Source organism: Cherax quadricarinatus, chromosome 11 (assembly GCF_038502225.1).
Source record: "Cherax quadricarinatus isolate ZL_2023a chromosome 11, ASM3850222v1, whole genome shotgun sequence".
NCBI classification, from domain to species: Eukaryota; Metazoa; Arthropoda; class Malacostraca; order Decapoda; family Parastacidae; genus Cherax; species Cherax quadricarinatus.
Genome location: NC_091302.1, coordinates 43,294,743 through 43,309,732, shown reverse-complemented (window position 1 = coordinate 43,309,732; position 14,990 = coordinate 43,294,743). Strand labels below are relative to the sequence as shown.

General features: G+C 41.7%; 1 protein-coding gene across 7 annotated transcripts in view; it reads right to left on the bottom strand.

Moving 5' to 3' along the window:
• Window positions 1-14,990, bottom strand: part of PlexA (plexin A) — a 680,989-nt gene that overhangs the window by 95,162 nt on the left and 570,837 nt on the right. For all 7 annotated transcript variants that reach the window (XM_070084031.1, XM_070084033.1, XM_070084036.1 and 4 more), the window contains exons 3-6: window positions 13,039-13,221; window positions 9,635-9,763; window positions 5,978-6,208; window positions 5,458-5,620 (exon numbers count right to left, since the gene is read on the bottom strand). In XM_070084031.1, coding sequence (XP_069940132.1) covers window positions 5,458-5,620; window positions 5,978-6,208; window positions 9,635-9,763; window positions 13,039-13,221 — 706 coding nt within the window. The remainder of the gene's footprint in view (window positions 1-5,457; window positions 5,621-5,977; window positions 6,209-9,634; window positions 9,764-13,038; window positions 13,222-14,990) is intronic.

Here is a 14,990-nt window from a genome sequence, read left to right as displayed (position 1 = left end):
CTTGGAGAAGAGCATTCCAATTGGTGGTGGCAAGCTCAGAGCGAAGGGCTGGCCAATTACCTCTTTTCCATAGCCAGGTTGTGCGTGTGGACTCCTCACCTCGTTCTGTTGGGATCTTACGTGTCGTAAAAACAGCCTTGTGGTCAAACGATCCAACATAGCCGAGGGGTTGACAAGTGACTATGCCTTCTGCCAGATCACTCACTACTGGGTCAAGGGAGGAGCCAGAGATGTGAGTAGGGAAATCAACAAAGTTTCTCATGTCAAACACTGCAAGAAGGTCATCAAAGTCCCTCTGTATAAGGTGCTGGTTGAGGTCACCAACAATTATGATATGTTGACAGTTGTGTTGTAGCAGAAGGGAGTCAATATGTTCCATTAGGAAGTTGATGGGATTTGCATGTTGCCACTGAGGTCTGTACATTGCACATGCTAGTACAGAGGTACTAGTGTTTATGCAGAGCTTGAAGAACATCATTTCAAGATGTGTAGGGGTGGCAACATCAATGTGCTGGGCATGAACACTTTTGGAGAAGCACACAGCAACACCTCCTCCTTGCCCTTGCCTGTCTCTTCTCATCCATGAGGTGTAGCCAGCAATTCTTGCAAAATTTTCTGGAGTCCTGTCATCCAAAAATGTTTCAACAACAGCTATCATGTCGGGACGTTGAGTGTTCACAAAACTGTGTGTGAAATCTCCAACATTAGTATGTTTTGTTTTTATCTTAATAGCTCTTGTTCTTATTATTTTTCCTTTTATATCCATGGGGAAGTGGAATAAGAATCTTTCCTCCATAAGCCATGTGTGTTGTAAAAGTCAACTAAAATGCCGGGAACAATGGGCTAGTAACCCCTTTTCCTGTAATAATTACTAAAAAGACTAAGAAGAAGAAAACTGTCAAAGTGGGATGTCTGAATGTGCATGGATGTTATGCGAATGATAAAAAAGAGATGATTATGGATGTTATGAATGAGAAGAAGCTGGATGTCCTGGCTTTAAGTGAAACAAAGCTGAAGGGAGTGGGAGAGTTTCAGTGAAGAGGAATAAATGGGATTAGGTCAGGGTTTTCAAACAGAGCTAGAGCTAAAGAAGGAGTAGCAATAATGTTGAAGGATAAGCTATGGCAGGAAAAGAGGGACTATAAATGTATTAATTCAAAGATTATGTGGAGTAAAATAAAGGTTGGATGTGAAAAGTGGGTTATAGTAAGCGGATATACACCTGGAGAAGAGAGAAGTGTAGAGGAGAGAAATAGATTTTGGGAAATGTTGAGTGAATGTGTGGGGAGTTTTGAACCAAGTGTGAGAGTCCTTGTGGTTGGGGATTTCAATGCTAAAGTGGGTAAAAATGTTGTGGAGGGAATAGTAGGTAAATTTGGGGTGCCAGGGGTAAATGAAAATGGGGAGATTTTAACTGAGCTATGTGTAGAATGAGGTTTGGTAATAAGTAATACATATTTTATGAAAAAGAGGATAAATATATATACAAGGTATGATATAGCACGTAATGAAAGTAGTTTGTTAGATTATGTATTGCTGGATAAAAGGTTGATGTGCAGGCTCCAGGATGTACATGTTTATAGAGGGGCAACTGATATATCAGATCATTATTTAGTTGTAGATACAGTTAGAGTAAGAGGTAGATGGGACAAGAGGAAAATGGCAACAAGTAAGAGAGAGGTGAAAGTGTATAAACTAAGGGAGGAGGAAGTTCTGGTGAAATATAAGCAAATATTGGCAGAAAGGTGGGCTGGTGCAAGTATGAGTAGTGGGGGGGAGGGGGGTTAAGAGGGTTGGAATAGTTTTAAAAATGCAGTATTAAAGTGTGGGGGCAGAAGTTTGTGGTTATAGGAGGGTGGGTGCAGGAGGAAAGAGGAGTGATTGGTGGAATGATGAAGTAAAGGGTGTGATAAAAGAGAAAAAGGTAGCTTATGAGAGGTTTTTACAAAGCAGAAGTGTTAAGAGTATAGTATATGGAGAGTGAAAGAATGGTGAAGAGAGTGGTGAGAGAGTACAAAAGGAGAGCAGATGATAGAGTGGGAGAGGCACTGTCAAGAAATTTTAATGAAAACAAGAAAAAAATTTGAAGTTAAACAAGTTAAGAAAGCCTAGGGAATGAATGGATTTGTCAGTTAAAAACAGAGTAGGGGAGTTACTAGATGGGGGGATGCAGGTATTGGGTACATGGCGAGAATATTTTGAGGAACTTTCAAATGTCAACAAAGAAAGGGAGGTGGTAATTTCATGCACTGGCCAGGGAGGTATACCATCTTTTAGGAGCAAAAAAGAGCAGGATGTGAGTGCAGGGGAGGTGCGTGAGGCATTATGTAGAATGAAAGGGGGTAAAAAAGCTGAAACTGATGGGATCATGACAGAAATGTTAAAAAGGGATGATATAGTGTTGGAGTGGTTGGTATTTTTTGTTTAGTAAGTGTATGAAAGAGGGGAAGGTACCTAGGGATTGGCAGAGAGCATGTATAGTCCTTTTATACAAAGGGAAGGGGGACAAAAGAGATTGTAAATATTATAGAGGAATTGTTGAAAGGGTTCGTGGAGATATGATGGTTGGAGGTTTTAGAGTAGGTAGGGGATGTGTAGATCAAGTGTTTCCATTGATGCATATATGTGAACAGTATTTAGATAAAGGTAGGGAAGTTTTTAATTGCATTTATGGATTTAGAAAAGGCATACGATAGAGTGGATAGAGAAGCAATGTGGCAGATGTTGCAAGTATATGGAATAGGTGGTAAGTTATTAAGTGCTGTAAAGAGTTTTTATGAGGATAAGGAGGCTCTTAGGTCTTAGACAGGGATGTGTAATGTCACCATGGTGGTTTAATATATTTATAGATGGGGTTGTAAAAGAAGCAAATGCTAGGGTTTTCAGGAGAGGGGTAGGATTAACTTATGGGGAATCAAATACAAAATGGGAATTGACACAGTTACTTTTTGCTGATGATACTGTGCTTATGGGAGATTCTAAAGAAAAATTGCAAAGGTTAGTGGATGAGTTTGGGAGTGTGTGTAAAGGTAGAAAGTTGAAAGTGAACATAGAAAAGAGTAAGGTGATGAGGGAATCAAATGATTTAGATAAAGAAAAACTGGATATCAAATTGGGAAGGAGTATGGAAGAAGTGAATGTTTTCAGATATTTGGGAGTTGACGTGTCAGCGGATGGATTTATGAAGGATGAGGTTAATCATCCTAGGTAGCAGGTTGGTAGACAGCAGCCACCCAGGGAGGTACTACCGTCCTGCCAAGTGAGTGTAAAATGAAAGCCTGTAATTGTTTTACATGATGGTAGGATTGCTGGTGTCTTTTTTCTGTCTCAAACATGCAAGATTTCAGGTACATCTTGCTACTTCTACTTACACTTAGGTCACACTACACATACATGTACAAGCATATATATACACACCCCTCTGGGTTTTCTTCTATTTTCTTACTAGTTCTTCTTCTTGTTTATTTCCTCTTACCTCCATGGGGAAGTGGAACAGAATTCTTCCTCCGTAAGCCATGTGTGTTGTAAGAGGCGACTAAAATGCCAGGAGCAAGGGGCTAGTAACCCCTTCTCCTGTATATATTACTAAATGTAAAAGGAGAAACTTTTGTTTTTTTCCTTTTGGGCCACCCTGCCTCGGTGGGATACGGCCGGTGTGTTGAAAGAAGAAAGAAGAGGTTAGTCATAGAATTGATGAAGAAAAAAAGGCGAGTGGTGCGTTGAGGTATTGTGGAGACAAAAAATGTTATCTCTGGAGGCAAAGAAGGGAATGTATGAAAGTATAGTAGTACCAACACTCTTATATGGGTGTGAAGCTTGGGTTGTAAATTCTGCAGCGAGGAGGCGGCTGGAGGCAGTGGAGATGTCCTGTCTAAGGGCAATGTGTGGTGTAAATATTATGCAGAAAAATCTGAGTGTAAAAATTAGGAGAAGGTGTGGAGTTAATAAAAGTATTAGTCAGAGGGCTGAAGAGAGGCTGAGGTGGTTTGGTCATTTAGAGAGAATGGATCAAAGTAAAATGACATGGAGAGCGTATAAATCTCTAGTGGAATTCAGGGTAGGGGTCATCTTCGAAAAGGTTGGAGGGAGGGGGGTAAAGGAGGTTTTGTGGGCAAGGGGCTTGGACTTCCAGCAAGCGTGTGTGAGCATGTTAAGATAGGAGTGAATGGAAATGAATGGTGTTTAGGACCTGACGAGCTGTTGGAGTGTGAGCAGGGTAATATTTAGTGAAGGAATTCAGGGAAACCGGTTATTTTTATATAGCCGGACTCGAGTCCTGGAAGTAGGAACTACAGTGACTGCGCTTTAAAGGAGGGGTTCAGGATATTGGCAGTTTGGAGGAATATGTTGTGTATTCTTTATATGTATAAACTATTTCTAAACTGTTATATTCTGAGCACCTCTGCAAAAACAGTGATTATGTGTGAGTGAGGTGAAAGTGTTGAATGATGATGAAAGTATTTTCTTTTTGGGGATTTTCTTTCTTTCTGGGTCACCCTGCCTCAGTGGGAGACGGCCGACTTAAAAAAAAAAAAATACTGTTTACCAATGTCAATGAAATACAACACCCTTCATTTATTTGAGACTTATTTCAGTTACTTCACATTTGTTTATGTAACTTATAAGAATAAAATTTTGTACCTTTGCTGCATGCTGATAAATCATGAATTTTCTTCCCTGACTTTATGCCTATAATCAAGGCTTGATCCAAAGAATGGGATCTACCCAGACCTTCCTTGGATTAAACTTGATTACCTCATAATTCCCAGGTGTTGTATTGACCCCTTATGGGCTCAGCTCTTCTTCATGAATATAATAAAAGGCACCCTTGGTGTGTACTGAAGATAATTTATAATTTGGCAACCGAATTAAAAAAAAAATGCAGGTGTCTGACAGGAGAAAAGTTAATGTTTACCCCATGACATTTTAAAACTGAGTAAATATATTTTTTATTGTTTAACCCTTAAACGGTCCAAACAGATCGACGTTCAAATTCGTAGTGCTACAAAAGTAGATCTACTTTTTTTTTACATATTTTCAAATATAACTAAAAAAATGTAGATTAAAGTTTTTTTTACACATTTTCAAATGTAAAACAAAAAAGAAGATCTACATTTTTTTACATACTTTCAGATGTTGAAAAAACTTATATATACGTTTGGACCGTTTAAGGTTAAAAGTTCCTTGGTGACACAGGTATTCATTTTCTAGCTTAATGGTATATGAAGTTTCTACTAACTCTTTTGTACTGATTTACTGTTGTAGATAATATGCATCAGTTTTAACCTTGTTGAGTTCAGCTCAGTTTTGAAATGTAAATACTACTACATTCCTATGATATCTTAGGTTAATAAACCCTAAAATAAAATATAAGTTTAAATTTACACTACTAGTCTGAAGTAGAAGTTTTACAGGAAAGATTTACAAAATAATACTGGGTTTTGTCATCACACATACGGTCATTCTGGGGTATATCTGGCAGCATGTCATTTCTTGGGGTGGTACAAGACACTCCTTGTGCAGTGCGTCTGGCGTCTGTGGTCAAGTCTTTACTCATGGCACTGAACACACACTGCAGAGAACCTTCAACTGATGGCAAGTTGTCAATCGTCAGCGATAACTGGGGAAGTATCGTAAAATGAATTGCATTTTCATATGTACAGTACAATTAAATATCATTTCATAAGTCAATATTATACATCTTACTAAGTACTAATTAGTAAATTAAGAGGCATGCAACAGTAAAACCACTACTAATACATATAGATTTGGACCCTGAATCATTGTACCATACATGGCCTCTTCAACTGGAAGAGGCCATGTGACGTATACTGGGCCCAATTTTTTACTGATTATTATATCCATCATATTTGCAGGGACAAACTTCAAAACATGAAACTTACAGAGTACTGTATTGCTTAATACGTAATAGAATATGACAATTCTCTTCGCAAAAATAAAAAAAATGTCAACTCACAGTGCGAGCAGTAGTTCTCTGAAGCTTGTCTGGCATGACATTGGTGATGGTGGTGCAACGGCCAGTCTTGTAGCTGACCCAATGCTGGGGGTCCTGGGTGGCATCACGACAGTCCCGCCGCAGCGAACATTTGTTTTCTAAGGAGCACCATCCACAATAGGGATCCCTTGCACCTAAACACTGGTTACAGCCTTCATATATGCTACACTCCTGAGCCTTCACTTTAGAAATCTGTAAAACATATTTCAATCAGTATAACATACGGTGTCAGAACAATATTTTATAATTAAAAGGTGTAAACAATACCAAGTGGAAAGTTACTAAGGAGTTTCAAAGGCAAGAGTGTAGAAAAATTAAGCTGTATATGTGTACACTAAGATGTATGTCTGAGCGCGTGCGTGCGTGCGTGTGTGTGTGTGTGTGTGTGTGTGTGTGTGTGTGTGTGTGTGTGTGTGTGTGTGTGTGTGTGTGTGTGTGTGTGTGTGTGTGTGTGTACTCACCTATTTGTACTCACCTATTTGTGGTTGCAGGGGTCGAGTCACAGCTCCTGGCCCCGCCTCTTCGCTGATTGCTACTAGGTCCTCTCTCTCCCTGCTCCATGAGCTCTATCATACCTCGCCTTAAAACTATGTATGGTTCCCGCCTCCACTACGTCACTTTCTAGGCTATTCCACGGCCTGACTACTCTATGACTGAAGAAATACTTCCTAACATCCCTTTGATTCATCTGAGTCTTCAACTTCCAATTGTGACCTCTTGTGTCTGTGTCCCTTCTCTGGAACATCCCGTCTTTGTCCACCTTGTCAATTCCGCGCAGTATTTTATATGTCGTTATCATGTCTCCCCTGACCCTCCTGTCCTCCAGTGTCGTCAGGCCGATTTCCCTCAACCTTTCTTCGTAGGACAATCCCCGTAGCTCTGGGACTAGTCTTGTTGCAAACCTTTGCACTTTCTCTAATTTCTTGACGTGCTTGACTAGGTGTGGATTCCAAACTGGTGCTGCATACTCCAGTATGGGCCTGACGTAAATGGTATACAGAGTCTTAAACGAATCCTTACTGAGGTATCAGAACGCTATCCGTAGGTTTGCCAGGCGCCCGTATGCTGCAGCAGTTATCTGATTGATGTGCGCCTCAGGAGATATGCTCGGTGTTATACTCACCCCCAGATCTTTTTCCTTGAGTGAGGTTTGCAGTCTTTGGCCATCTAAACTATATTGTGTCTGCGGTCTTCTTTGCCCTTCCCCAATCTTCATGACTTTGCATTTGGCAGGGTTAAATTCAAGGAGCCAGTTGCTGGACCAGGCTTGTAGCCTGTCCAGGTCTCTTTGTAGTCCTGCCTGATCCTCATCCGATTTGATTCTTCTCATTAACTTCGCATCATCTGCAAACAAGGACACTTCTGAGTCTATCCCTTCAGTTATGTCGTTCACATATACCAAGAACAGCACAGGTCCTAGGACTGACCCCTGTGGAACCCTGCTTGTCACAGGCGCCCACTCTGACACCTCGTCGCGTACCATGACTCGTTGTTGCCTCCCTGACAGGTATTCTCTGATCCATTGCAGTGCCTTTCCTGTTGTGTGTGCCTGATCCTCTAGCTTTTGCAGTAACCTCTTGTGAGGAACTGTGTCGAAGGCCTTCTTGCAGTCCAAAAGTATGCAGTCGATCCACCCCTCTCTCTCTTGTCTTACTTCTGTCACCTTGTCATAAAACTCTAGTAGGTTTGTGACACAGGATTTTCCTTCCCTGAAACCGTGCTGGTTGTCAATTATACACTTGTTTCTTTCCAGGTGCCCCACCACTCTCCTCCTGATGATCTTCTCCATGACCTTGCATACTATACACGTTAGTGATACAGGTCTGTAGTTTAGTGCCTCATGTCTGTCTCCCTTTTTAAAAATTGGGACTACATTTGCCATTTTCCATACCTCAGGGAGTTGCCCAGTTTCAAGTGATGTGTTGAAGATCTTTGTTAATGGCTCACACAATATCTCTGCTCCCTCTTTAAGGACCCATGGAGAGATGTTGTCTGGTCCCACCGCCTTTGAGGTGTCAAGTTCGCATAGCAGCTTCTTCACCTCCTCCTTGGTTATATGTACCTCATCCAGCACTTGCGGGTGTGCCCCCCTGTTCTGATTTCCTGGAGTCCTACTGGGTTCCACTGTAAATACCTCTTTAAATCTTGTGTTGAGCTCCTGACATACCTCTTGGTCGTTTCTTGTGAATTCCCCATCACCCTTCCTCAGTCTGATTACCTGTGTGTGTGTGTGTGTGTGTGTGTGTGTGTGTAAACACACACAAGAGCATGTTTCAATAAACCAACAAGATGTCTCACATTCAAGAATTAGTTACTCTGGTAGGTATCAATAGGTAAAGTGGTCTCACACAAAGGATGTTTCCTTGTTGGGCCACCAGACTGAACTGGACCACCCACTTCAAGACCCCCGACTTAACACCCAGTGACCTGCATCACTTAGGACCCTTCAAGAAGCTCTGGAAATCATAAACAGTACAGTGGAGCTCCATAATATTTTCTTCCACTACAGTACATAGGAGCTGGTGTCACTTAGCGAGGAAAAACTAGAAAATTTCTCCTAATGTAGGTCTTGGTCACAAGATGACCTGGTGGGGGAAGGGGGGCTTGGTGTTCCAGTATGTTATTCCTCCTTTAACTGCCTCCACAGCCCAGGAAATTTCAACCCATACTAATAGTGGTGTCATAAGCTAGCACCCCCTTCTGTGCACCTAGCAGTTCAAACTGGGAGGTCTGGCTGTGTACATATACCATCGTGGGCCTGCTCACCTCAACCTTCTGTACTAGATGCAGATATATAAGGCAAAGGTAAAGGAGGTTTTGTGTGCGAGGGGCTTGGACTTCCAGCAGGCGTGCGTGAGCGTGCTTGATAGGAGTGAATGGAGACGAATGGTTTTTAATACTTGACGTGCTGTTGGAGTGTGAGCAAAGTAACATTTATGAAGGGGTTCAGGGAAACCGGCAGGCCGGACTTGAGTCCTGGAGATGGGAAGTACAGTGCCTGCACTCTGAAGGAGGGGTGTTAATGTTGCAGTTTAAAAACTGTAGTGTAAAGCACCCTTCTGGCAAGACAGTGATGGAGTGAATGATGGTGAAAGTTTTTCTTTTTCGGGCCACCCTGCCTTGGTGGGAATCGGCCAGTGTGATAATAAAAAATAATAATAATATAAGGCATGGTATAATTCAACCTCCAGAGAACCCGACATGGCCAGTGCAACAAGTAACCTGCCGGACAAGTGAAGTCTTTTGTCATTTGATTGAGGCCATCTGCTGGTTTACTGATCCACCCTGTTAAAAATTAAATGCAATATCCTGACTGCTTCCCAGTGGGACAAACATGTGAACAGGTCTGTAGACAGAGATACCTGTGATCAGTTTCAAGGATTCGTCTGATCACAGCCCAACCTAAGACTGCGTCCTTGTTTATTTCCTGGTCAACCAGTCTGTTGCTGCTAGCATTTCACAGGCTTACTCAGCCATTACAACCCAGATCATCTGACATTCACATACTTTTAATATTTGCCACAAGCCCCTATAGAGAAATTATTTTTTTACATGCATTATCTGAATATGTTTCAGTAATCTGGAGGCACAGACTGGTACTGTACGATATATTTCTACCTTATTGCTGGTCATTACGTAGAGATGGTCGCCAGCCTTGTCAAAGTACATGTCCTGTCTGACAGGAGAGTCTTGATCCACAACAATATCATCGTATTCTAGAGCATTGTTCTGGTTCTCTATCACAACCTGGAAAATGTAAATAATAAAATACTACTAACTCAACAAACACCAAAGAAAATATGGTATATCTGTAAACTCATTAACTAGCACAATACCATTGTAAATTTCAGTACAATAAGAATTTACACGCAGATACGTGTTCAGTGGAGATTATCCAAATGGGCCATGAGTTTAACCCTAAACTGAAAAAAAATTCTTACAAAATAACAGTACAGAACCTATTCCCATCAACAAGGCTATAAATGGCCCTACTACCTTTAAATCCATTGCCAGCCAGGAGATAAAACTGGTTTAACATGGAGGCAGTGGTAGTCGATGATGATGATGATGATGATGATGATGATGATGATGATGATGATATATGGTGGTGGTGGTGGTGGTGATGGTGGTGGTAGTAATGGTGGTGGTAGTGATGGTGGTAGTGGTGATGGTGGTAGTGGTGATGGTGGTAGTGGTGATGGTGGTAGTGGTGATGGTGGTAGTGGTGATGGTGGTAGTGGTGATGGTGGTAGTGGTGATGGTGGTAGTGGTGATGGTGGTAGTGGTGATGGTGGTAGTGGTGATAGTGGTAGTGGTGATAGTGGTAGTGATGGTGGTGGTAGTGATGGTGGTGGTAGTGATGGTGGTAGCGAGAGTATTCTCGTGAAACGGTTGTTGTTCAACCTATGATGTTTATAACAACAGCATCAGCCACTTGGTGTTGCTCAGTCCCTGCTGTTTGTTTGCTGAGTAGGTCAGATATATAACTGCATAGGTCAGCTTTTCCATGTTCATTACTTTTTTCACTGTGGATTTGGATGCTACTTGTTTATCTGGAGTCTATCTTTAGTTGCTTCTAGAGGTCATCGTCCCTTATGGCCTGGTCACAGATCTGGCCTCCTCGTTGCAGGCCTGATCGATCAAGCTGTTAATACCAGCCTCCCGTAGTCCAAAATAGACAACAACCCGGTTGATCAGGAACCGTTTTTGAGGAATCTGTTGAGTTCCCTCTTGAAGATATCTAGGGGTTTATTATTAATCTCTCTCCTGCATGAAGGGAGGGTATTCAATCATGGTCCCTTAATACTTACTCTCCTGCTTTTTACTGGAGGTAGCATGAACTGTTTGCCAAGCCTCTTGCATTCATGAGTAGTAATTTCAGTGTACAGGTTTGAGACTAATCCCTCCAGCACTTAAATTCTGTTTTGGCAGTGCCATTTTTCTATGCCATATACACCTACCATCCGACTTACGACCGAGTTCGGTTCCGAGAAACCGGTCGTAAGTCAAACTTTACTACTGATTTTCAACAAAACATTTTTGGAATGGCTTTATTTTGTTTTATTTTGGTATTTCATGTTTTACTTTACTTTTTATGTTGTTAGTACTGTATTTTATACTGTAAGATTTAGGATAAACACTGTGTACAACACAAATAGTTGTTTACTTCCCAGAAATTTGGCATGAAAAACACAGTCGTAAGTCGAGTGGTCCTAAGTCGAGTGGTCCTAAGTCGAGTGGTCCTAATTCGAGTGGTCCTAAGTCGAGCAGGTTGTAAGTCGGACGGTTTACCTGGAGTTTACCTGGAGAGAGTTCCGGGGGGTCAACGTATCATGTGGGAGTTCGAACACGTGGATAGGGTAAAGTAATACTCACGTAGGCTGGTAGTACGTATAATTACGGATAATGTGGGGAGCGCCCAAACAGCCGTAACCTTGTCTCCTTGCTCACTCTCGTAACACTGACTGGCCGCCCACAGTACCCATATGTGAGGGGGTCTTTGAATACTGCTGTGGTCAGCACAATATGAATACAGACAGTGACTCAGGCAGAGACGGTTGGTAGTGAGTCATCTACTGGTACACTGGTTACTGGTAACTGGTTACTACTACTGAGAAACGCCCCCGCGGCCCGGTCCGTGACCAGGTGTAACTCTTTCACTAAATACACAAATAACTCGCATAGAAAAACTTATGGTGATGTTTCAGTCTGACCTGGACCATTAACTAGTTATACACTAAATGGTCAATCAGTTTGGCTTGGGAGACTTAGGAGGCCTGCAGTTTACTAAAGGCTTCTCTTAATGTTTAATAGTTTTTGGTTAATGAGGCTTTTTCCTGTGCCTGGCTACTGATGAATTTGTCTAGTAATTGGTCAGAACCCTTGAAGGGGTTGGAGGAAGATTCATCTAGGTAGGCAATGTTTGTTATCCTTTTGTTAGGGGTGAGGTCAGGATGAAGGCTTCAACCCCCAGATGCCATCCTTGAGATTTATTGAAAGTAAATGGTATGCTGATACTAGTAGGATGTAGAAAGACACTTATGTACTGTTCAGGACATTTATTAAAAAAGAAACACTCTGCCATGAGGGGCCTGAATGTTGTTTTGGTGGGGAATTGGTGGTGAAGGCTCCCCACCCCAATTTCTTAACCTTGACTCTTCTACACCTGATAAATTGTCTAGTGCTGATCCTCCCACTTTTTCCTCTGTCCATGGACATTTAATCATAGTTAGGTTGATAGGAATAAAAATTAGTCAATCAGGGTTGATGGAATTTACCTGGTTTGGGATGTCAGGTAATTATTTAGGTACAATTTCATAGGGTTTTCACAATTTTTAATTTATGGTGGGTGCCCATGTACTTTGATAGAGAATGATGGAGTAATTCCATTTTAGAAGATATACAAACCTAAAAATTACTGTGAAAATGAGGAACAAGGTACGTGCTGCTCCCCCACGCCTATCCAAGTGCAGTCTTCTTCTGGTGATTTTAGCAAATTGGCTTAAATAAATATACCTCTAATACCTTTGATCCACTACAGCAATTTATCAGTGAAAACCATGTATAGGTATTGCATAAACTGACTTGTGATTTATGTACATACATGACTGATTTACAATATAGACATTACTTATAAGACATATGAGTGATTTATATGTAGATTACTTATGAAAAAAAAACATACAAGTGATTTATAGTATGCAGATTATTTATGAATAATGTATGTATGATTTCTAATATGCATATATAAAGTCAAGACCAAAATCCTGCACCTGCAATAGTGACCAAAGATGAACTTGGTGTGTCATCTGTGGTAATAAAACAGACCAGTGTTGTATTTTAAACTGAAAAAAAGGGCATGGTATATTTAAAACATTCAAAGCATTAGACCCTCTTGTCACAAACTGGTCCAAGCAGTAAACCTTTCTGGCATGAACTGGTCCAAGCACTTGACTCTCCCCACTCATAAATTTGTCCAAGCATTAGATCCTCCCATCATGAACTTATATGACATTGCATACCTTCTTGAGGTGCCCTTGGGCAGTGCCGAGGAAGACAACAGTGTAGACCTCAGTAGAAGTGGCAGCCACTGCCGTCAGTCTGGTAGGGAAGGTGAGTATAGCTAGACCTTCTACAGGCTGCTCTCCTCCCAGAGGAGTGTTGACGTCCATGCCACAGAAGTCCTCGTTCAAGTCATTGATTCTCTGCAGAAATGAAACAGGTTAGCTTAATAACAAGGTCAATATCAATAACATGATGAAAATATCTAATCCCTAAAATGCTTTCAATAGGGAACCCGAACATATTCACCAGACCCAAGCTATGGTGTATACGTTCAACTACATGTTGCCAACACCAACAGCCTGACATACCAGGCCATCAACCAGGAGACCTAGTCTGGAATTATGGCATGGACATAGTAACTCCTGGAGCAATAAACTAGTAAACAACTAGCCAAGATGGAACTTAAATATTCAATAATAATAATGAATAAACCCTGAAAATTTTAAAATGTAAAAATTAAAAAATGTAAAAAAAAGATGGGACTTACGTGATCATAATATTTACAAAAACGGAAACAAACAGCATTAACTGTGACTCGCAAATCATCCAGCAGATATTAAAATAATAATAATGAAAATAAACACCGACATCATGACCAGCACTCTAAAGTAAATTAATAAAATTCGACAAAAAATTCATATATGCTCGAAATATAAAAAAAATCATTATATGTGGGTAAATAAACAAGGCCCCTGGGTAATGAACCTTGACTCTGGTTAGTTAAACAAAGAATTGTGAGTGAACAATGAATTTTGAGTGTGCAAATGTTGGGCAAACAAGTAAACTGTGCAAATAAAAATTCCCAATAACCACCCAGCGGGAGAGGGCGAAGGGATAAAGGAGAGGGAGGGAAAGGGAAGGGTGTGGGGAAAAAGGTGATGAAGAGAGGAAGAGGCAAAGGAAAAGAGAGGAAGGGGGGGTGAGAAGGGAGACAAGAGAGGAAGGGGAGAGAAGAGAGAGGAACGGGGAGAGAAGAGAGAGGAACGGGGAGAGGAAGCTGAGAGAAATGAGAATGTGAGGTTAGGGAAGGGAGGGAAAGGGGCTGGCACGGTAATGGGAGGGGGTGTGGGGAAGAGGATAGTTCGGAAGGGGAGACAAAACGTTAAGGAGAAAGGATGGAAAGGGGATGGTTGAGTTGTGGAGGGAAAAGGAGTTGGATATGGGAGAGGTAGGGGGCTGGATAGAGAAAATGGAAGTTATTTGGGGAAGGAGAGCGGAGGGAGTGTTGGAGAATTAAGGAAGTGGGAGGGAGGTTGAGAAAGAGGAGGACATTGTTGTGAAACATGAGGTGTCTTACCTCTGACCTTCCCAGGCAGTTTTTCCTACTCCCGTAGGCGGGCCCTGCGCCAGGCCTACCTCAACAAACCAACAAAAAAAAAAAAGGCCAAGCCTAAAACACACACACACACACACACACACACACACACACACACACACACACACACACACACACACACACACACACACCAGAGTTTGGCTAAAACAACCACACCAGTTACTTCTTTTTTCTACGTGGAATATTGTTATTGTGGAGGCTGGCTATGGCCAGTCCGCCCATTACTCGTCACTACAATTGTCAACTAAGCTCAACAACGGCCCAAACAACGAAGCCATCAACGGCTACGGACATTTAGGATGCAATAGTACTTGTTTAAACTTTCCCAGCAATGGTCCAGTCCATTTGTATGGGAAGCAAGCCTGGTCGTAGCGGGCCGCGGGGGCCATGATTCCTGGGGACCACGAACAGGTCTGTGGAGAAGATTTGTCCCTGACAAGAAGAAAGGGTTTGTTTTGATGCTAGTCAAGTGATCTTCATTCAAGGAATTGGAGCTACCCCTGGTTAAGCAGGGCGGCACCAGACAAGCCTAGTCCAGGGAGGCATTACCGGAGTAGCAAAACCCGAAACCCA